General features: G+C 37.5%; 1 protein-coding gene across 2 annotated transcripts in view; it reads right to left on the bottom strand.

Moving 5' to 3' along the window:
• Positions 1–19,900, bottom strand: part of GRB14 (growth factor receptor bound protein 14) — a 64,516-nt gene extending 44,616 nt beyond the window's left edge. For both annotated transcript variants that reach the window (XM_082763048.1, XM_082763049.1), the window contains exons 1-2: positions 19,742–19,900; positions 17,843–17,975 (exon numbers count right to left, since the gene is read on the bottom strand). In XM_082763048.1, coding sequence (XP_082619174.1) covers positions 17,843–17,975; positions 19,742–19,833 — 225 coding nt within the window. In that variant the 5' untranslated portion in view covers positions 19,834–19,900. The remainder of the gene's footprint in view (positions 1–17,842; positions 17,976–19,741) is intronic.
• Positions 19,901–23,016: the final 3,116 nt, after the last annotated feature.

Below are 23,016 nucleotides of genomic sequence, written 5' to 3'. Positions count from 1 at the left end.
CTAATTTACATAGGCATAATGATTTTGTATTACTTCCACACTTTAGTGAGATTAAAGGGAAAAAGAAAAAAAAAGAAAAAAAAAAAGAAAGAAAACTACTACATTGGCACTGTAGCCTGCTACAGTGGCTAAAGCAAAGCACTGTACAGTGTTACCCTGATTCCCAAAGTACATGATGAACCATCCACTACTAAGATGCTAGCCAGAGAGTGTGAGGAAGAAGTATGTTCTGTTTAAAGCTGGTCAAAAATTTGTGTCAGTGGACTCCAGTTATCTTTCATTAAGATCAGTCCCTTATCCTTTTGCAGAGGTCTATTTCAATATTCTGAAATGCAATCATGATACTCTGTATTTAAGTACTACATTAATCTATAATCAAATTTCTTCCATAAATTACAGAATTGTGACAGAGAAAAAACCACAATAACAAAATATATATATATAAATATAAATGAGTATTATGTTCACATATATATCAGACAATAAAAATTATTACACAAGAAAAATAGAATGTAAATATAGCTATGTTTATTTAAAACAGTTTATTTACACTAAGCAAATGCATTATCAACTCAAAATAAAGTTAGTTACAAGATCGATTTAAATGCCATACCCGTTTCTGCAGAGTTATTGGCATAACTGCAGGCAATGTCACTCTTCTTGAAGACAAACTCATGTCTGCTTTTCTTAGAACTTGACAACCTTCACTCAGGTGGTAACATGAAACAGAACTAAGTACTTTGCAATATTCCTTGAAGCCTAACTTCTCATAACCCAAATCCTGTAGAGTCAGTGCAAAGAAAAGAGCAAGAACGCAGTTAATGTCACTCTGTTTATCTGAATCCAGTCCTACTCAAAGGCAATTACATAAGGCCCTGGGGTAGGACTAACCAGGAATCAACCAACCAAAGAGCTTAAAAACTTGTCTTCTGTCCTTGGGAAGGCCCACACTGATATCTCTGTCTATAAAAACAAGCACAACAGCATGCATTTCTATCACTCAGAATCCTGTCTTCATTATCAAAAAAAAAAAAAAAAAATTGTTGAAGATTGTATTCTAGCAATTTTATAACCACCGCTAATGGTTACAGCAGTAATGTTTTTTTCCTGGTCTCTTTCACCAAATAAAATAAGCTTCTTTATCAGTGCTCCTGATAGGAGCTCCTGATAGTTTCAGGAGGGTAACTGAGCATAAGAATAGGTGCACTAAATCCATTCCATGTTTCTTTATCAAAGAACCACCTTTATTCAAAGCAGAGGCAAAAATCCCCTTTTACTTAAAGTAATGCAATTTCTATCCTTTGCAACATGAAGGCTTAGAAAAGTGGTAGGGAAAATGTTACAGGACTGAATATTTTATCAATTCAAGTTGTTGATCACCCCCACTCGCATATTTACTTTATGCATTAAATATCTCAATAAAAAGCCTGGTTTCATTAATCTGCTTAATCTTAACCAATAAAGTCTGAGTTTTTTCTTTTATGTCAAAAAAAATTACTTCATTGCTTACGTGAGGTAATCTATAATCTTTTCTAAGGGTCATACTTAATAGCAGAAATGTTTTCTATTCTGTTGTTATGCAGCATGAGTAAGCAAAATTCTGTTGTAAAAAAAAAATTTATTACTGTGATATCATATACTTGTCTTACAATTCTTGATCAAGCAGTTCATATTGAAAACTTTGCTCACCACAGGTGAAGGCTGCAGTCGTTCTGCAAAATGATTCATATCAAGTATTTGTAGCATTTCAAAAAAAATGATACCAGTTATGCAGACTACTATAGTTTCATACAAAGTTACTCCAGAGAAACTATTTAGTACACATCTCATTAATTAGACATCCTAGACGTGTTGAGAACTGTCCTGGAAAATATTGAAAACAACCCATACCACAACTCACCTTAACACATTGATAGTGTTTTTCCCTAATTGGAGACAAACACACCCTTTAGTGTTTGTCTCAAAATGTGTCTTGGCTCCCAGATGTAAGAAATTACATACCAGCAATTTAAAGATTAACAATGTGATTTAATGTAATTTGCTGTTGTGAGAGTTTTGTAAGTGGCAAAACTACATAACAAATTACTGATACCAGTCAGATACTTTAGATTTCATAGATTCAAAACATTTATTCTTGTGCTCAATTACCCTCCTGAATCCAAAAATCAGTAGATTTCTGGTATATTTTGTTGATGGACAAGATAAACAAACTCTGTAAACACAAGAAAAAACAAGAGCAACAACAACAAAACACTCCCTCCCCAAAAACACAACTATTTTTACCTGCAGTTCAAATAATAATAAATCACTAACAAAGAATAGGAAGTAAAGACAAATATTTTCCTAAATTTTCAAACCTGTTGTCCTTGACTGTGACATACAGGGTGGAAAAAAAAAAAAAAAAGGACAAGAAACTCATGCCAATAATAAAGAGGTTTTGTTTGGAGACAAACATTTAATCCTTGTTCAGTTAGCTTTATGTGAAGAGCTTTTAATAAAGCCATCAAAACAGTGAAAAATACAGGAGGTATTCGCCATTTTCATGTTTCAACTATAAGCATTCAGTTTTAAATTTGACTCATTTTACATTGAGTCTATGGCAGCAGCAAATTCATAGTAATTGATCTTCTACATATTACATACTACACACTTACTTCTATTTTTCTCTCTGAAGTCCAAAACTCTTAAGATTGTTTTGAGAAATTTGAAGAATAAACATGATCTCCAGCATAATTGTTTGTTAAGTCTGTAACATTCTTTTCCACTAGAGATAGCTATGATAAATGTTTGTAATTAGGTTTTTACCTTTCAGGCACACAGCTTTTGTTTCCTATGAGCACATATTCCCAAGATTTTATAAAATGACTTCAAAATTTTGCTGTAAGATTCAGAAAACAACTTGCAGTACCAGAGCCTGTTCCTGTAGGAATTCTACTCCCAGGAACATTATACATATACATATTTGCAGCACCAGACTAAAAAAACCTACCCTTACAACCTTTTTTCCTTGGATTTTACGGGAGGAAAAAAAAAAAAGTTTGGGAAACAATAATTGTAAACCTTGGTGCACTGCATTAGCGGCTTCATTGGGAAAGAAGCAAAACTAGCCCAAGCCTTTTTTTCTTACCCCTGAGTATTGAAGGTCCTTGTCTCTTCAAAAGCACATGCAGCTTTATGTTCTATGAATAATACTGACCTATTTGTCTGCAAGGTGAAGCAGGGAATTATTTTCCTCAGTGAGACTATCTATATTTTATCTTCTCCAGCCAGATATACAAGTCAGACCTATTTGGAAAGTAAGCAAACACCTAAGTGTTGTCTGACTTTTGTTTCAAAAAGCCAATATTGAGATCTGATTTTATTTTAAACAACAACAACAAAATTCTACAGTCATTTACTAGTGACAGTACACATCAGATGCACCAAAGATACCAAAGATGCACCAAAGATGCACCAAAGGAACATAAAGAAATACTTTCAACTCTTAAATTTCCAAACACAAACACTGAGTTAATAAATGTTTTGTGTTTTTTTTAAGTGACATTTCAACTTCTGAGGGCAAGCCTTGCAGAGTCAGTTCACCATATGAAAGCCAAGATGAATTCTGTTGATAAACATGAGATACAAGACAGCTCTGAAAGCAAATTATGCCTTCAGGCAAACATACATAATCACTTTCTTTTCTACAGGTAAAAGATTTGGCTTGTCCATGCCAGGTATGCAAACAATTTTGATTTCCTTCTTGTCCACCAGATCCAGCTCACTTGCTTGAGAGCTCTGTAAAAAAGAATTTTTTTATGCAGCTTTTCACTCCTATTTTTGTCACTCAGTTACCAGATACAGTTCTAAAAACACTCTTCAGATACTTTTTAGATACTTCAAAATACAAGCAATGTCTACTTCTTGCCACTAAAGAAAGCATGACTAAATTGAGCGGATAAGAACTGAACAGTTCTTAGTTAGCAGCTCCAAATACATGCTTTATATCAACATATGTAACACAGATATCCTGCTAGTAGAGGAAGGTCAGTGTTGTACTTCAGGCACTGGATAGGGAGTCACAACAGCTGATTTTATTCCTGGCTCTGGCAGACATAACAGGAATGTGGGCATTTATAAGCAACAAGCAAAGCAGAGCCAGGTTTTGCCTCTGTAGATGAAAAAATAAAATCCAGACAACATAAATTCATTAAGGTTTAAAAAACCAACCAAACAAAAAACTTTGACACTGCTTTTTTTATACTCATTTTACCTTTAAGCTAAATCAGAAGGTTATTACACAAGACCAATGTGAAGCCAGGTAGGTTATTTTTCATACAGTTCATACAGTCTTCATTTGTGTTCATGTCTGCTTGGCACAAATGGTGACTTGTGTCTCTCTACTAAAGCAAGAATCAGTTATACCATCAATATGACCATGGAAACATATATAGAGCATTTCTTGCATAGGTTTGTCAAATAGCTGTTTTTTTTTTTTTTTTTTTTTTTTTTTTTTTTTTTTACAACTGAAATAGGATTATCCCACAGGGAAGAAAAAAAAAAAAAAAAGGCTTCAAAGTGATGTGAGCCTTTCTATTCCTGTAGTCCCTTAAACAAAGAAACTTAACAAGGTCTTATTCCTCAAAACAGAATATACAGCGCACCCTCCTAGAGGGTTGGTAATAACTGATTCTATGCAGAAACGATTGCATTAACACAGAATATATTGCCTGTAAAGCAACATACGTATAACTTATCTAGGGATTTCACAGTCAAGTTTGCACCATCATCTCTTTTTTTCCTGTCTCTTCATACAATTATCCATCTATTTTATACTTCTATTTTGAGAATAATGCGCTTTAAAATAAAAATAATAATTAAAAAAAAAAAAAAAAAAAAACAGAAATAGCACAATTCATAGATTCAGTTCTTCCTCTTTCAGCCTTTCCATGTATGAGGTAGGCATTACAAAGAACACATGACGATGGAGCAGTTTAATGGCAAAGCAAGATAACTGCAGATCCTAAACCCTGCACTGAAAAGCCATCTCCAAATTTGTTATTTCATAGTTCTCAGTAGATTGCTGTTCTTTTGCTGGCAAAGCAGTATGTACTGCACAAACTCTGAACTCCTTTTTAATGCTGTCCCTGAATTACTAACCCATTCATCAGCTTCCTTCTTCCTCCTGGTTATAGTTATGGGTCAAATTGAGCCTTACACATACACAAAACCAGATTCTCGGATAAAAATTCTCAGAGACTATTGACACTCAAGATTACAAGCTGGTTGTATTAGAAAACAGTTTTCTTATCAAGTCTTAGTTTTACAAAGGAAATTGCATTTAGCAACCAGAACATGTTGCAGGAAGAAAGTGAGCGGACAAAGATACGTAAGGCAGCTTCTTGTGCTACAACTGAATCACTGGCTTCAGTTTTACTCTCTCCATATGTTCCTGTTCTGAAGGAGTTAGTTTCATTTGAAAAGCAGATGCCTTGTTAGTATCTGCTACACAGAAATCAACCAATGACAGCAGTCCGTCATGCAAGTGAGGAAGCTCCTCAAACAAAGTATTTTCTTCACTGTATGTTCAGACTGCTTAGACTGAATTGGAAATGTGTTTTATCTCAGAGTCACAACTGTAAATACTCTCTTAAATCTTATTTAGAGGAGTCAATATGAGTAACTTCCCACATGGCGATTTTTATACTTAGGTAAATACAATTCCTAATTCAATACTGTAATGCTCCTGGAAGAGTTTTAAAAGTGGGTAACAATCATATAAGGTTTGTACCAATGCATAAGCCCCAAATGCAAAGACTGGGAGTAATTTTTCCATCACTTCTCCACAGTAGCTCTCTAGAAAAAGCCTAGATTTATTCATTCCTTTCCTCTCCAGCAACTTACGTATTGTTTATTTGCAGTTATCCTACAAATCACCCTTCCTTGGGCCTGAAAAGCTGAGTAATTGCTGTTTATAAATTCATTCCGGATTTGGGAAAAGGAACACCCAACTATTATTAGTTCATCCTTCAGCAGTTCTGCTGACCTATTGCTTCAGAGTATCTTACATCTTCTATACAGCTTGATTGACCCAGTAAGTAGTTATAAATTCCAGTTTTCCATAAATTCTCTTCCTGCCATCCACTTTTGCCAGTTACTGCCCAAGCATAACAGGAATGTTACAAAACTGGCATTATCTTTCATACCTATAGATCTTCTATCTCTTTGCCAAATGCCTGGTAAAAAAGAACAAAGTTATGATACTTGACTTGTATTAATGTTTAATCTTCAATGTTATTTAATAAGGTCATTGTCTCATGGACAGAAGTACAAAGGATAAAGTACAAATTTTTATAAGAAGTAACTGAAAAGCAGCACTTTTCCAAAATCCTTTCAACTCCTTTTTGATCTTATTTAAAAAAAAAAAAAAAAACACAGAAAAAAAAACACACACACACAGAACGTACCTTTTTCTTGGTTGCTCCTAATTTCAATGAATGAGAAGTATCCTATCTGAAGATCATACCAATGAGTAGTTTTGTGGACACTTGGGTAAAAGTGAATCTCATCACCCAGTGAGTTGCCCAGAGGTGACAACACACAAACTTCCTTTGAAAGTTCCATGTTCTCTAGTTACCTGAATACAATAAGCTCAAACAGATTTATCATTACAAAAGTGACTAATCATATACTACCACCTTTCAGAATATTACAAATTATTTTTTTAAAACTGTGAAATCTTTTTTTTTTTTTTTTTTTCTCAAAATTATTGGTTATCAAAACACCAGAGAAGAAGAGAAGACAGATTTGCTCTACTTAGAGCAAGGCCTTCCTATCCAGATCACTTCAAACTGATGAAAGGATTTAAACCTTCAGCATCACAAGCAAGACCCTTAATCTTCAGCTCTATAAAGAGCTTTTTCCCTGTCTGAGAAGTCCAAATTACCTTGCTTTCTCCCAGGTTGACCCTAACTGATGGATTCAGTTTCTACCTAGAAAATGAACATCTCACAAATCTTAACATATCCCTAAAGAAGAAGTAAAACAGCTTACCAGCATAACCTGAAACTAGACAACAGTTACTTCCTGTCACACACATACAAACACAAAAACCCCATACTTTGAAAAAATTCCAAATTAAAAAAAAAAAAAAAAAAACTTCAGAAATATAGCTTAATGAGAACAATCAGACATAAATATTACGTGCAAACAGTCAAAAATTAAAGATATGGAAACAAAGTTAAAGTTCAAAAATCAGAATACATACAGTTTTCCTTTAGACCTAACAAGTAATAATTGTACTAGAGACAAATGACCTGAGTATCCATCCTGTTTGCCTACCAAAATGGAGCAGCATATTCCCGTATCATAATGCTACGGCACCCTACTCAGAGTGGGGCTCAATTATCTTGGAGAAAGCCTAATAATAATGATCATACCAGCTTGGAAAAAAATAAAAATCTCCTCTTACTGCATTATTTAGCTTCATAGTTTGTGATTATGGAAATGTTCACATTTTAAGAACAATGGCAAAAAGCTGAACACTATTCATTAATGCAGCTAAATTTCACAGCATCAAAGAGCATAATGCAATTTTCCATCCTCATAAATTCTTACAAACTTGTGAAATCCTTGTTACACAAACAGTTCTTGCAAAGCTTTTCAGCTACCTATTTCTGCAATCAATAGGTTCAAAACAAATTGAAACACATACTGATAACGAAGTTCTGTCAACTAAGTCATAAGAAAACCCACACACTGTACAAGCTTCCCTTCACTATATAGCAGTGAATTCTAGTGAACAAACTTCCAGCCTGTTTTCTCAACATTTGATACCATTTCTGTGTCATTATCAAGTGCCTGCAGCTGCTCACAAACTCGAGGCCTTAATGTAATCAGTAACAGGAGTTATCATAACAGAAGTAATAAAAACGCTATTTATAGCCCAAGAATGCACTTGTTGAAAAATCCATTTCTGATCACAAGGCAATCTACCATATCTTGTTTTTCTGTGGATATATTAAGTTAAGAAGCAAACAGAGAGACATAACAGTGTGCAGCATATGCATACCTACCAGAAGAGGCAGGAACGATCCATCAGTACGCTAATTAGAAGCACAGGCACACCTCTAAGATAACCGATATACATTTCTCTCTTGAGATTTAAGTATTAAACACCATGAATGCTATTGGGCTAAAATATGAGCTGATTAGCTGCAAATGAATGTTCTGCAACTGAACCAGGAGAAAAGAAAGTTCATGCTGTTATTGGAGCAGAGGTCTAATTTCTTCTCCCTTTTAATTCCTCCTCCTGCAACTGCCCTTCTTGAAAAATTTTCTTTGGCCTGATTAGCATTTTTTTTAATCTTCCCATTTGAGGTGACTCCCATCAGGACTCTAACATGAGAGGCATACTTAAGTATGCTGTCTTGAAGATTTCCCTTTATCTTCGTTCCCAAACTGAAGGCAGTCATAAAGGAATTAATTCCCTCAGAAGTAACAGCTTTAAACAAGTTCAAGACAAACAAGGAGAATATGGCCAGTGGTCAACTGTCATCTCCCACTTATCATTACAGGATTTTACCTGATTTTTTTTTTTGTGACATAGCATACATAAAAATTACTACTGCAAAGAGTAAGAAAATCATAAAGCAAAAATTTGGAAAAACAACACAAAATACTGTATTAGTGGCTCTAGAGTTATCATGTCACAGAACAAGCAAGGCTTCAGCAATCTGTTGAAAATAACTTACAGGAAGATACACATATATAATGAATAGAAAATCATTTTACTGACCACAAATATTTAAGACTATTTAATATGCATTACTTAGTTAATTCTACCTGGTGAAAACTAACCAGGTTTAACATTGATGTTTATGTGAAGGTACATTTTGTGTACACAAAATTTAAACTATTTGTAGTGTAGCAACATTTACACACAGAATTGTGAAATGGTGATATTCCTCACTTTGTCCTCCATAGCTATCAAGTTCTAATTTGAACAAATAACTCTCAGAACATCTTAACTGCAACAATCCAAAGTTATGTTAAGAACCACACTAAAACTCCTAACAGAAATTAATCTGAGTTTGAGCTCTACTCTTCAGGTAATATCCCAGCACTAGGGGATGACAAGGTTTTAGTATGTTTAAATACAAGTACTTTTTATCATCTTACATTAGTTTCTGTAGAGTAAAATTTATGGTAAACTACTTAGTGCTTTCTCCATCTGTTGCAAAGCTTCTAATTCAAAGGAGGTGAAAGGCATAAACCTGACAGTAATCACATGATTACTCAATAAGAAACATCTGAGTTGCCAGCTTCACCAAACCTCTTGCATTTCAGGTAATTTAACCATTCATCACTGACTACTCTCATCTCATTCAATACTATATAACTGTTAAACTGTTTTCATTATAAAATTAGGAGAATATGAAATCACAGAATCATTTAGGTTGGAGAAGACCTCCAAAATCATCAAGTCCACCATTAAACTACCACTGTCAAATCTACCACTAAACCATGTCCCTAAGCACCACATCTACATCTTTTGAATACCTTCAGGGATGGTGACTCAACTCAGTTCCCTGGGCAGCTTGTTCCAATGCTGCACAACTCTTTCAATGAAGAATTTTCTTCCAATATCCAACCTAAGCCTACTCTATGTGAGGCCATTTCCTCTTGTTCTATTGCTTGTTGCTTGAGAGAAGAGATGGATACCCATCTAGATACAGCCTCCTTTCAGGTAGTTTTATGACAGGGTCTCCCCAAGCCTCCTCTTTTCTAGGCTAAACAATCCCTGTTCCCTCCGCTGCTCCCTGTAAGATTTGTTCTCTAGACCCTTCACTAGCCTTCATTTGGACACAAAATCCAGCAGGTGTTTATGATACTAGTCAATGAGATGACGAATGCAGATCAGAACAGGACCACAGAGGTTTTATAAGGCAAGATGACAAAACCGAAGGGAAAAAAAAAAAAAGGGAAAAAAAATGAAGGAAAAATAAAAGAAATACAAAAGCACATGAGACAGTCTTATTTGTATCTGATTGAATATGGAAACTGCTGTGGCAATAAAAAGAGAAAATGATCTATGAAGCTCTCACACAAATGCAGACATAAGCATGCATGTTTAGAATTTCAGTTTAAAAACATTGGTGTTTAAGTCTTTTAAGATTTTAAAAACAATCTTTTGGGGAATAGAAAAATTCTCAATACTTTGGGAATAGCATTGATTCAAAAAGCAACAGAAGTCAGTCCTTTAAACAGAAAACCACACAATTTTTCTATGTTCATCTTAATCATAATCTAGAATAGATAATACAAAGTTACAAATGTTATTTAACACTGCTCTAATTAACCCAAACTGTGTGTCTTGAAGTCGGATGGGAATGTTTTTCTGTTTGGATTAAAAGACAGCTCAGACAGTGCTCCATAAAGGGAACAGGTCATTAGCTTTCTGTTGTTATAACTGAAGTCTTGCATCCCCCCCCAATGGTATCACTCACTGACAATGCCACCAACGAGAAGCCACTGGAAAAAACACCTGCCTAGAAAATACGTATTTCATCATGTATCTGTATCCATGAAAGGTATGGAGCTGATACAGAATGACCTAACCATCTCAGTTCTCCAGTCTAACTTCTCATAAATGTACCCATTCCTGGAATGCTTATGAGAAAGAACAGTCCTAGCATCTACCACATCTCCTTCCCTCCTGAAAATTATGAGGGTTCAGGCTGCTGAACAGTCAGTCTTTTAAAGTCAAAGTCAATAAAACTGAGTTATCAGGAGTAATTCAGCAATGTTAAAGCAGAAGTTCCCTGCAGTTTCAGCGGGCCTTAACTGGCAATTCTCTTATATATTCAAAGAAATAGAGACTGTTTTTAACATTGCCTGCTTCAGTGACCTTGTGATTACATGGTTCTTTAGAGAGATCATGGGACCACAATACCAGGTAGTGAACTCAGAATTCAGGAGATGAATACCAAAGCATAGATTTTTGGAGAAACAGCATTTACAAATTTGCAGAGGTTTTCTACATAACAAATTAGATCTATTGCAATCTACCAGAAGTTTCTTATTCCAAATATAACTTCCTGAATGGGACAGAAGAGGCAGCTTCTTGTACTGAGAAAACAGTCCTACCAGAAAAGATAAGAAAGTTCAGTTTTGACTTTCAGGCAGATGAAACCCAAAATAATCAAAATCAAAAGAATGATCAAAATCATTCCAATCTGACAAACACTGGAAGAAAACCAAAACCTCTGACAGTGCTGATGATTTTTTTGTTTTATCAAGCTACAAATTAGGGAAAATTTAAGCCTGACATAAGTGAATTAAAGGGGTAGGAGCAATATCCTAGTAACCAGCAAAGTTAGAGTGACCTTGTTTGCTTGTTCATTGGGGGGGGGGGGGGGGGAAGGCGAAGACATGCTATTTTTGTAAAGTTAGAATGTTTGGAGTCTTTGCTTGGGTTGTTTTTGGACAGTAACAAAGTACAAGGTTAATTTGTAATAACATTGAGGGTTGATATGAAGTCTGACAGAAAGCAATTTCTTTTCTCCATAAGAAAGATACAATAATGAATGAACCAACAGAAAGATAAAATAAAATACAAAAAGAAAAAGACAAGACTTAAACATGGGATTATTCTGAAGTTTTGCCAAGGTTATGTTTCAGACAGCTTATGCTATGCCACCTGAATATAAACCAGGCAACATTCTTTATTGCTAAAATAAGAAATTTTTCAACTCTGCCTCCTGATTCTTGCTTATATAAACCTGTGACTTTCTGCCACCGTTTTGCGATGACTGGTCAAAGCATATAGGTGTGTGCATTAAAACAGCAAGTTGTAATAAGGCTCTAAGAAATTTTAACCCAGTGTAATAGCAATAAATCCTTCTTTGGTGAGAGGGCACAGCCATTTAAACAAAGAACAGAGTATGGAAACTAGAGCAAAAACCTCCAGCTGAGTCACTGCAAAAAAAAAAAAAAAAAAAAAGTCCAACTGAATCAGGTCTCCTATTAGAGACTTCAAATAAAAACCTTGAGCTCTTTATGTTGGTTCTGTGTAGGATGTTTTTTCTGTTAATCTGTAAATTGCTAGAAAGACTTTTCTTGTTCCCTTGTGCCTCTCAAACTGAAAGTCTTTTGTGTAATTTAAGGGGAAGACATAGCAGGAACAGATATATGTTTAGGAGCTGGAAGGAAAAAAGATTAAGAACTGGTAACAGTGGATATGTGCAATGATCTCCAGCCTGGAAAGAAGTCCGGCAAGAAACAGAGAGACTAGAATTATAGAATAAATTTAACTAATTAATCTTTGGTGGGAAAAGATATTTCATCTCTAAAGCATTTAAAAATAGTGCAAATCCTGGAGTAATGCTATTCAAACCAAGGTTTCCAGACCTCCTTACATCTAATACAAGCATTTGAAACCAAATATATAAAAGTAATGATGGGTACCTAAGGCGTGATTTTCTAGAACTAAAAAATATAGGGTGTTCAGATACAGTACCATGCACAGAGAAGGTAAGTGGAATTGACTAAGAAGAGATGCAAATGGCTCACCACTTTGTCTCCCCATCCTAACAGGATTTTTTTTCCTTCAACTGCCCAAAACACACATTAGATGTTAAGGCATACTTTGCATTGTAAGAACAAACAAAAGAATTATTGACTTGACAGCTCTAAGAGTATGGAAAACTAACATGAGAAACCTCCTGTCCTTCAAAATTTGAATATGGAAGTAAAAAATGACTACTGTGAGGAAACACAGGCACAAATTAAACCTTGCCCACACAGTTTGTACATACCAACATAATTATACTAGTAAGCACTCACTTATTTACCAGAATAAATCTTATCATAGTATAAAAAAAAAATAATTAATTAAAAAAAAAAAAAAACAGAAAATTAAAATTTATTCTGATTTCCAAAATAAGTTCTAAAAGCATTAAATGAACACCAAAGTTAGCCAATATTATAAATGATATACTCCAGATTAACTTACCAGCAAGTACGTGCTTGTACATTCATGAATTAACACATATGAATGAAATTGTTTTTGTGTCTATATTGTTCAAAAGTCAAGAGGAAACAGGAATTTAGCCAAAAAAAACCCTGTCATTAAAAATTTTAAGTACAAGATACTTAGCAATTTACGTCTGTTAACAGAATTATCTGTAATATTTTCAAGGATAAGGTTTCAAGAGGGTACATTAAAAGACCCTAAATTACAACTATAAAAAAAACGGTACTCTGATTGCAACAGTCAAAGCTCAATATAAATCATAAACTTAGAATAGCACACATTTAAAGAAACATATTTTCCTTGCCATAAAGTTCCCCTCAGTTCTTCTTTTCCAAAGAGCCTCACATGAAAATCTTTGTAATGCAAAAAGGGAAGTGACGTTTCACTACAATCAAATATGTATTTGAGTTTCTTTATACAACTATTTTCCAAGAAGGAACATTGTGGGAGTATATTTAGATTCTAAATGATTAAAATATCTACTTGTTTAGAACATCAAGAAAGACAAAAGAGGCAAGATATTATACCAAAGAATTGAGTGTTCTTCACCTTGAGGTTCACTTGAGTTTTATTTTTGCACTCCTAATTGAATTTAAAGAAACAAGGCACTAATTACCTTGAACTACTTTTTTGATGAATCACTTTTTGGCTTATCCTTGAGCAGGGCAAGAACTATCACTCCAGTGCAAATGATTCAGGCTTTGTTTCGGAAAGACTTAAAAAGAAAGCTTTCATAACTATAGTAACATGGTTTTTGGTCATTTGACAGAAGAAAGCTGAAAGTACACTAATGAACAGAAAATTTTATTTTTTTTACAAGTAACATTTTTCCCTAGTAATATCCATTTTGATCTTAATTAGAGACAAAAGTATGAGTTATTTATTTTGAAAATTAAGAAGCTAATGTACGTATTTTACATGTTCAGCTCCTTGCCAGTTCTTAAAGAACAGACTCCCAGACACTACTAGATTTCCATATGTGCGCTCACATACTCCACTTAATAACAGCAAACACCTAAACCAGTGTCATGAAAGGCAACATTTGCCACCATGTACTGAGTTGACTGTGTTGCATTGGGCATGAGGAGAAAGCCAGGTGTTTGTTTTTTTTGCCTTTTCAAATAAAAGTCTTTCACCCTGAACATAAAATTTAGTTTATGTGGACATCTCTGACACTATTCATATCAAAAGCACCCAATCCCCTCCTACATTTCTTGCAGGGACACCAAACTTGATGGTTTCATACAGAGTAGATTTCAAAATCCACAAAGTGGTCTTGCTAACCTTGCCAATTCAGCTGTTGATTTCATCTCCAGATTACTCCCTTAAGGATGAAGATATTAATCACACAATCCCACTCCCATTCACGCTACATCTCAAAGTTCCCCTTCCCAAACACGGGTGTGATCAGCTCCATGGGACCACCTCCATGAAATGCTCCACTGGGAACAGGTCAGCTGCGGAACAAGTCTGCCTGTCTCAGCATGGTCAATGCAGACTTTCTTTCCACCCTCCTGGCTCCCATTTCTCTCTCTAGGAGAATAAAATTTGTCACTATACTGACTCTGTACTATTACTGCTTGTTTTTGAACCCTGTCATTCCCCTCTCCATTCTTTTTTAAATTAAAAAAATATATATAAGTAAAAATTTAAGGTTGCCTCTTGAAATAAGCTTTTTCTAACTACTGCTAACATGTTAGGATTATGAGTCTGTGAGAATATAACACACAATTATTCCAAACAGCAGGAAGAAGAATTAGATCAACAGCTGTGTTTTTGAGGCAGACCAAGTAATGTTCAGACACAAAGATTTCCTACTTCCCAAGCACAAAGATAATTCACCATTCCGCTACGTGCTTTTTTACCAATTTGCTGTTTGCTCCACAAACAGATATGTTGTTCAAGCAGCATGTTCAATGCTTTAAGAGTATTTATGATAAAAGATCATGAAAAGACAGTAAGAACATCAGTTTAGAAAAACAAGAGTTCTAAATAATGTTAATAATCTACTCAGAAAAAGAAAGATATTTAAGAACTTCAACCTTTCAGATGTCACGGGTGTTATGAATACGAGAGTGGTAATGTCACAGATAGATATTTCTGACAACTTCTTTTTTCCCTGGAAATAGAAAATCTTTTCTGGAGATAAAAATAAGACAAAAGAGGCATGAATTATTTTTTTCTTTTTGAAACACATATTTTGATAATAGTTACCTATTAGACATAAGTAGAAACTCACTCTGTAATTTTTATTTATTATACCTGAAATTAAAAACACAGAAGACGAAGAAACTAAATCAGAAATAAAGCAATCTAAAAGAATCATTGAAAACATATGTAGATCATCACAGAGTGAGCAGAAATTATTCTGGCAGCTGTCAACACTGTATACAAAAAAAAAAAAAAAAAAGGAGAAGAAGAAAAAAAAGAGTGCTTAAGTGTACCTGGTTCCTCTTGTTTCTCTTAAGAGTTAGGAAATTATCACACTGCAATAGTAATATCCATGCTCTTCAGGGCTATATTCAATTACGGGTTTGTATAGTGATTAGGTATATGCAGAAGGAGCTGTGTAGGCAAACCCAGAACATGGTGTGGAAATACCACATTTCCAAGCACAGCCCCCACAGCTAACTATGGGAAGTCAAAGCCACAGCTTGCTCCTCCTTTTTGCACACCTGCTTAGCATTCACTCCCTCTCCTTTTCATATCTAAGTAATTTCACAAAGATATTAGAAGACTTCAACCTGAATTTCAGATTTACAAGTTTAACTCAATACTTCCCATTTGGTCGTAACCTTTGATAGCTTCAGATTAATAACAAAAGAATAGTTGTGCCATGTCTGACAAAAGGTCTGCGTAGCCCAGTACCATTTCTCCAGTAGTGGCCATACACAGATACCTAAGTAAAAGGCTTTGTGATGAAAACTGTGGTCTTGTTAAAATGCCTCCAGCAAATACAAAGACTCCTCTCTATTTTTCTGCACTCTGGAAAATGGATTAGGCCCTCTGTAGACACTACTATTATTTTAACTTTCTTTGGCAAGTAAACCAATGTTTCTTGATCCTGCTTTTACCAGAGGGTACTACATTCTTCAATGGTAAAATGGGGGAAATGAAAGGACTGCAAGAAGAAACTGTCACAAAAGGTGCAACAAGAGCCCGTCTAAAAAAACATAAGTGAAATCAGTGAAGCCATGAACTTCAGTTTCTCAGAGATTGAAGCTTACATTTAACTGGCTTAACTGATCATGACAGTCAGTAATTTTAAACATGACAGGCCCCAAATGCAGACAGTTGACCTTTCTGTGTTAAATCATGCTTGGGAAATCTACTTTCCAGTTGCAAGCATGAAGACTACCACAATGAGTGAAATTTAAGCCAGCAACAAGAGTTATTTGAATTAATTTTTAAAATGTGACTCCCAATCCTTATGTTCTGAAAGATAATGTTACCAGTTTGGTGGTTTTCCTGCCTCTGCAGAACGACCGTCAGTGCACAGGCATGAAACTAACATGATTTTACCCCATTGTATTTGCAGTGCTTACATATAAACTGACCAGGAATACTCCAAATTAGCATTGCTATCGTAGGAAAGAATTAAAAGTGATACAAATAGTCAGAAAGACACCACAGCTATTTTTAGAGAACATACAATATATGACAAGATTGAATCAGTAGAGTTTCCCAGACACACATGATTTTCACAAGAGATGGGAGGGAAAAATAAGAAAATGTTTCCCATTAAGGTGTCCACCCAGAAATTTCCTAGTAAAGTCTCTGGCATCTATTCTTTCCAGCAGGTGCACAGAAACAGACATGGCTGGTCAGCTTCAGGAAGGTTAATACAATTACACAAAGCTTCAACTTCCAGACCATTTCTTTATGCAAATTTAAAAACTGAATTAGCAACATCAGTAAAAGTTCTTACACCTCCAATATCGCTCCTAAAGCTGTTAAGACAGAGATCTTTCAGACCACCAGAAAAAAAGAGAATGTGAAGGAAGTAGCACCCTTAATCTCACAAGTGTTCCTTGTCAGACTTCTCTAGAGTCTCAAAAAAAGGAAAAAAAGGAACAGGTAAGCTTCTAAGGATCTTCAACACCAGTAATCTCCATTAATTGGAAACTCTATCCTCTATCTCTGCTCAGGAAAACAAATACACTGCTTGTGAACAGAACCAAGAGCACCACCAGATGTGTCTGCCCACTCAGAACTTCCCTTGGCTGACACTTTAAGGTATTTATAGAAATATAGTAACATCATCAAGACATATATATACAGATGTATAACATCAACTACACACACACACACAATATACACAGACATATAGAGAGACACACATATAACAGCAACTATGCACATAGATACAAAATATAGCCACGTACACAGCATTTGTTCCTTTCCCTTCAGTTTCTTTTGTATTCCATTATCCTTGAAAAATTAGACATCCAGAAAAAAAAGGAGCTGATCAGTGATTGTTAAAGCCCTCCATGCCATAGAACTGATGACAATACTTGGAGGTACAGAGGAGGAAAGAAATTAACTTCATATTTAAGGACATAAAGTATTGCCTGCCCATGGTTCGGCTTCATCCAAAAAATCCGTACAGTCCAATTTAGACCCTATGTAAGAATAGTCATGTCTTAAGTCACAGATTCTGAAACCTCATTGCCTACAAGCACTGATGATCTACAGGGAAAATTTCACCAAATTACAGAAATATGGAACACCCTTATTAGAAAAATATTTTAATAGGTAACTTGGGTTTTCTTCAAGCCTTCATGAAACTAATTTAGTATTTGTCAAATAATAATTTAAAAATCTTACCTGTTTTTTTCTTGAAGTTGCCTTGGGCAACAGACTGGCTGACAAAACGGATGCGAACGGAGAGCAACACAGCTCAGGAAAAGGATTTGGAATTGATGGGATCTCCAAAACACTGTCGTCTTTCTTTGTTCTCCTATTTCAACAGAATACATAATAAAAAGAGATAATTACAAAAAAATGTTGTTAAAATTGCAGTAACCAACTACAGTGCATGCCATACTAAGGCACTAATACCACGATATTTTCTGGTTGCAGTAATTAGCTTTTTTGTGCAGTTATTTTTTAATCAGTAGGCTGAATCTATTAACATATAGTGCTTAACTCTACTTGAAAGCAATCCAAGCACTCAGCTCTGAATATAAAGTTGTTTTAATATGTGTAAGTCTTTGCAGACTAAGAGCATGGATATATTTATATTGGCTCCTCAGGACATTAGTAAATATTTTGTTGTCCCTGTGTTCATGCCATTCCCTATGTACAAATATTACAACAGCAGATACATGTAACATCTCAGCAATACTTCCCAAGTACATCACAACTATATATTGAACAAATGGAAACTCTTTTTTTCCCCAGAATCAGGAGTCGAAGTGATTGACAAGACAAAATAGTGCAAAGCAAATGAGCATACAATCATTTCCATCTTCAATTACTTTTGTATCTGAATCTCCATAGCTCCATCACAAAATAAATGTCTCAGTAGTTTCTGGTGACTTAAATATATCTGTGTTGTAAATATCACCAAGCAGCACTTGCAAGAGTTTGGAAGCTAATCGCTGCTGTACTTGCTGAAGAGCTCCGTTATACACTGCCTTAAAGTGCCGCATTAATAACACGGTTGGCTAAAATGCTGGGCACATTACCCTGCATGGTTTTCTCACACGGCAAATATCAAAGAGCACTTTTTCTACTTGATTTCATTTGGGGAGCAGCACCCAAAGCACCCCAGGTATTTGACTCTGCCAGTGCATAATGAGATTTCTCTACATGTGTGAGTTGATGACTCCAAGCTTAATGTTTAACTTTATTACATTCATTATTGTCGTTTGAGATTTCACATACTAATTGGTATAAAAGTGTGGAAAGCCATCAAGGTAAGGTAACAACGCGGACTGACGACGGTTTTCTTTCTGGAAACCAACAGAGCACATTCCTTTAACGTGACACTCAGCATTAAGGAGGAGTGAAAAATAGCATATGCAGCATTTCAATATTTCCTAAACTTGATCGGATGCTCCATTAAAAGAAAAAAAAGAAAAAAAAGAAAAAAAAGAAAAAAAAAAAAAGCTCGCAGTTTCCTGGACTAAAAATAAAGATCAATGCCTTTCAGACTAGCCTCAGGGGTACCAGACACAGCGCGCACATCCCCAGCAGCAGCAGTGACAGCAGCAGCATCGCTGCGGTGAGGCAGCTCTGCCAAGCGCCAGGGGAAGCCGCTCTGACAGCGAAGTAGCGGCTCGGGTGGGCTTGGCGAGGCGGGATCGGCAGCGGCGTCCCTCTTCGCCTCAAACTGGGAAACCTCTTAGAAATAAAAAAAGGGGAAGAGACGGGGGAGGACGCACCCACGGCAGCAGACGCGCCGCACGAACCCCTCCCGGGGCACCACCAGCCCACCCAGCAACTTTTCAGAGCACGTTTCGGGCCGGCAGCCCGGCGCAGAGCCCCTCCGCCCCGCCGTTAACTTTCCCCTCGCCGCGTATCCCAGCGCCGGCCCCTCGGGCAGCCCCGCTCAGCGCCGCCCAGCAACTCCCCACACCCCGGGCAAGGCCGGGCCGGGGTCGCCCCGCCGCCGCTTCGCCCCCTTCCCCGCCCCGCCCGGTGCAGGCACCCCCAGCCCCCGGACGGCAGCGGGCAGGGGCCGGGGCCGGGCTGGCGGCGCCCTCGGGACCCCGGCCTTACCTGTCGGGGGGCGGCGGCGGCGGCGGGTGCCGCCCGGGGGAGCGCACCTCGCCGCGGGGGCCGGGCGGCACGGCGGGCAACGGGGCGGCCATCGGCGGCGGCGCCGTCCCGGCAGCGCGGCAGGCACGTCGGCGAGCGGCCCCGGCGCTGCCGGGCGGAGGCTGCTCTCGGCTGCGGAGGAGGGGGGACGCGGCGGGGAGGGGGGGTGGAAGCGCCGCCCGGGCGGCGAGCGGCACCGAGCGCCTTCCCCGGCACACGCCTGCGGGCGGCGGCGGGGGCGGGCGGCGGGGAGCGAGGGGGGACCGACCCACAGCGTCCCGCCTGCCTCGCCTCGACACCTGCCCCGGCTCGGGGCGGCGGGACGGGTCTGACAGCGGGGCGGGGAGGCTGCGGGGATGGGGAGACCCCGCTCCTGCCCCGGCGGGCAGCCCCCAACGGCCATAACGGCCCCCAACGGCCGTAACGGCCCCCAGAGCGCCGCGGGGCTCGGCCCGAGGCTTCCCTGCCCCGCTGCCCGCGCGGTGACCGCCGCCCGACGGGCCCGGGCCGTCTTGTCAGCGCCACACGAATCACGAACTGAGCCGCCCGGCGCCTCTGCGAGGTGGGGAGTTGGTGACTGAGGCTTGCAGAAATAAGGGGTGCACAGAGCTGGGAAGTGAAGGCGTTACCTTCGTGCCAAGCAAGCAGCTGGGAAAATGGGAAAGCTGGGTGCGCGGCTCGGCCAAGGACGTGCGTTGAGCCGCAGCTCCTGCGAGCAAAGCTTGGGCAGCTTGGGCCTCGGCCTGCTCCGCTGCAGCCTGTGCTGCTGAGGAACACGGCTCCTGCCCTGGTTTGTGTTCACACAGCCCTCTGTGGTACTTCCACGGCTGTTAGTACCAATGTCGTCCCGTTACCAAATAAAAATCCCCCCTCGCTGTCTGAAGAGCAGTCACACGGCACCAAGCAGAACGGGTAGAAGTGTGGAAGTCACTGGACCTGGTTGAGAGGTGAATGACTTGAGTCTAGCCCAATGCCAGGCAGAAACTGCTGTATGTAGAAACCTGATTTTATTTGGCTTCCTCAAAGGCAGTAACTGAGAATACAGAATGTCTGGGGATAAACGTGCTTTTCTGTTTTCCTGAGCCCACTCAAGAAATCCTCACACACACACCAAAATTTTCAGTCAGAGAAAGATTTAATTTTTTTTTTTTCCAAAATAGAAGCAATACTCAGAGTTTTCATTTTAGCTGAGTTGCAAATGATTTTGCAGGACATTTGTTTTCAATGAAACTAAGGATTCCTTGTCTTCTAAACAGTTTATTCTCTGTTATGCTGACAGTCAAAGTGTGTGTGCGAGTTGATTAAGAATTCTTATATACAGGGACTGGCGAACATATCTGGAATTTTACACTGTCAGATGATTGATTTGATTTGTTTGTTCCTTGCGAACAGCTATCTTTTTATACAGGCCAGACTAATTTTGTCTAACTGATTCACTGGTGTATATATACATGGCATGTTAAACTTCACTTTCTTCAAAAGAATAGAAGAAAGAACAACTGGTGTGTGTGTTATAGGTAGAAAACTGGGCTCAGGAAGAGATAAAAACCTTTGGGTGGCAATTCCATTCTGATACTAATCAGCATTTTAAAAGTTTGGCCACAGAAAGAAAATATGTGTTGACTTTTCACCCAGTCTGTGCAACTTGTTTCATAGCTGCAACCTGACATACATGGTAGGTTTTTGTGTCTTTGGCTTAGTCATGTAATTGGTTTAGAATGGCAGGCAAATAAAAAAAAAAATCACAATTAGAATATTAACAAATAAATTAAATACTTCTGCATTTCCAAATAACTTTGCTATGATTCCAATGAGTCATGACAGCAGAAAAGGAAAGATCAACAAAGATGTAATGCTATTATAATTTCACTTGAATGTAGTAATTAAAAAAAAAAGACTAAAATTTTTAATTTTTCTACTTCTCATAGTCTGTCCTGATGCTTGCTGCTTCCAGTGCTTTCTGAGTAGTGCAGCACAAGAAAATACAGTCATCAAAACACTGAGGCACAGAAAGATCTGATTGCTCCAGCATAGAACAGCAAACATTGCATAGGTGAGAATGTGAAAGTTTCTTCTGACTTACTGTTTCTCTCCTTTCAAACAATTGTAAGAATAAGAAACAGTGCCTGAACTTGACGAGTTTTCTGAGAGCATTTGACCTAAACTCTGTTCAAGAGTAACCTTTTTTTAACTTCTACTTTGAACAAATTCAAACCCAGTCACCTTTGATGACAATTAATAATGCTGGTATTAAAAGGCTCACAGATTTTTGCTATGCCCCAACACCAAAATACTTGTTTATAATACAGTTGAACTGTGTGTCTTGGCTTCATTTTTATCATAAATGCACCTAAGCTGCCTACTCTTTCATACTTTGCTTCTGCAGTGCAATAGTCCTCATTCTAAGACAACTTTCCATAAAACTAAATTTCTGGGCATTCTTCAGTCTTCAACTCAATAGATTTGTTTTCTCTTAAAAAAAAAAAAAAAAAATCTTTTGTTAGCCTTAGTCATATCCAGGTGTCTATCAAGTAAAATTAAATCTACATATCAAAAAGAAAAAAAAAAAGCACAACAGATTCAAGCTATTCAGTATGCACCCCACTTTCAGAAAATCAGGTTCTCCATTTCTTAAAAGCCTGTGTGCTATTTAGAACTACAGCACTTGATTAATGTGATAAAATTATGCCTTTAATTAGAATAAACTTTCACGGTTATTACTAACAAAGTGAAATTTTAAAAAATCCAAATTATCTGTGATTATCTCTAAAAAAACATGGATTTTTTATTTCACCATTCCACACATTCCCCCTTGTTTTAATCAAGGTATTTTGAATTTGTTTTTGTGGCCTGATCCTAAAAAGTTTCACTATAATTTCTTAAAGATGGTTACACTAAGAGAAATAATACCATACTTTTACACCGTCTTCTGTCATAGTAACAGTAGCAGAGAAAAGGATTCTCTCTACTGAACTGCTAGGTTGAAGCCACAGAGGTAGTTAATTCTTCCAGTGCAAGGCTATAACCAGGCCCAAGTCTTGTTTCCCAATGTAAAGTTTCCTCTACAAGTACCCTAATGTGACTTGCATCAAATGTAATATAGAGGGTCATCTTAATAATAATAATAATACCTTGTCCAGTAAAAAATGGCATTCCCCAAGATGTACATCTGAATTTGTAATTTATGTGTCTGTTATATTGATGCACATAGAATATGCTGAACACAAACTAACTTT

The sequence above is a fragment of the Aythya marila genome, assembly GCF_965140915.1.
Source record: "Aythya marila genome assembly, chromosome: 6".
NCBI lineage: Eukaryota > Metazoa > Chordata > Aves > Anseriformes > Anatidae > Aythya > Aythya marila.
The sequence above is the reverse complement of the archived record's forward strand: the minus strand, read 5'-3'. Positions and strand labels throughout refer to the sequence as shown.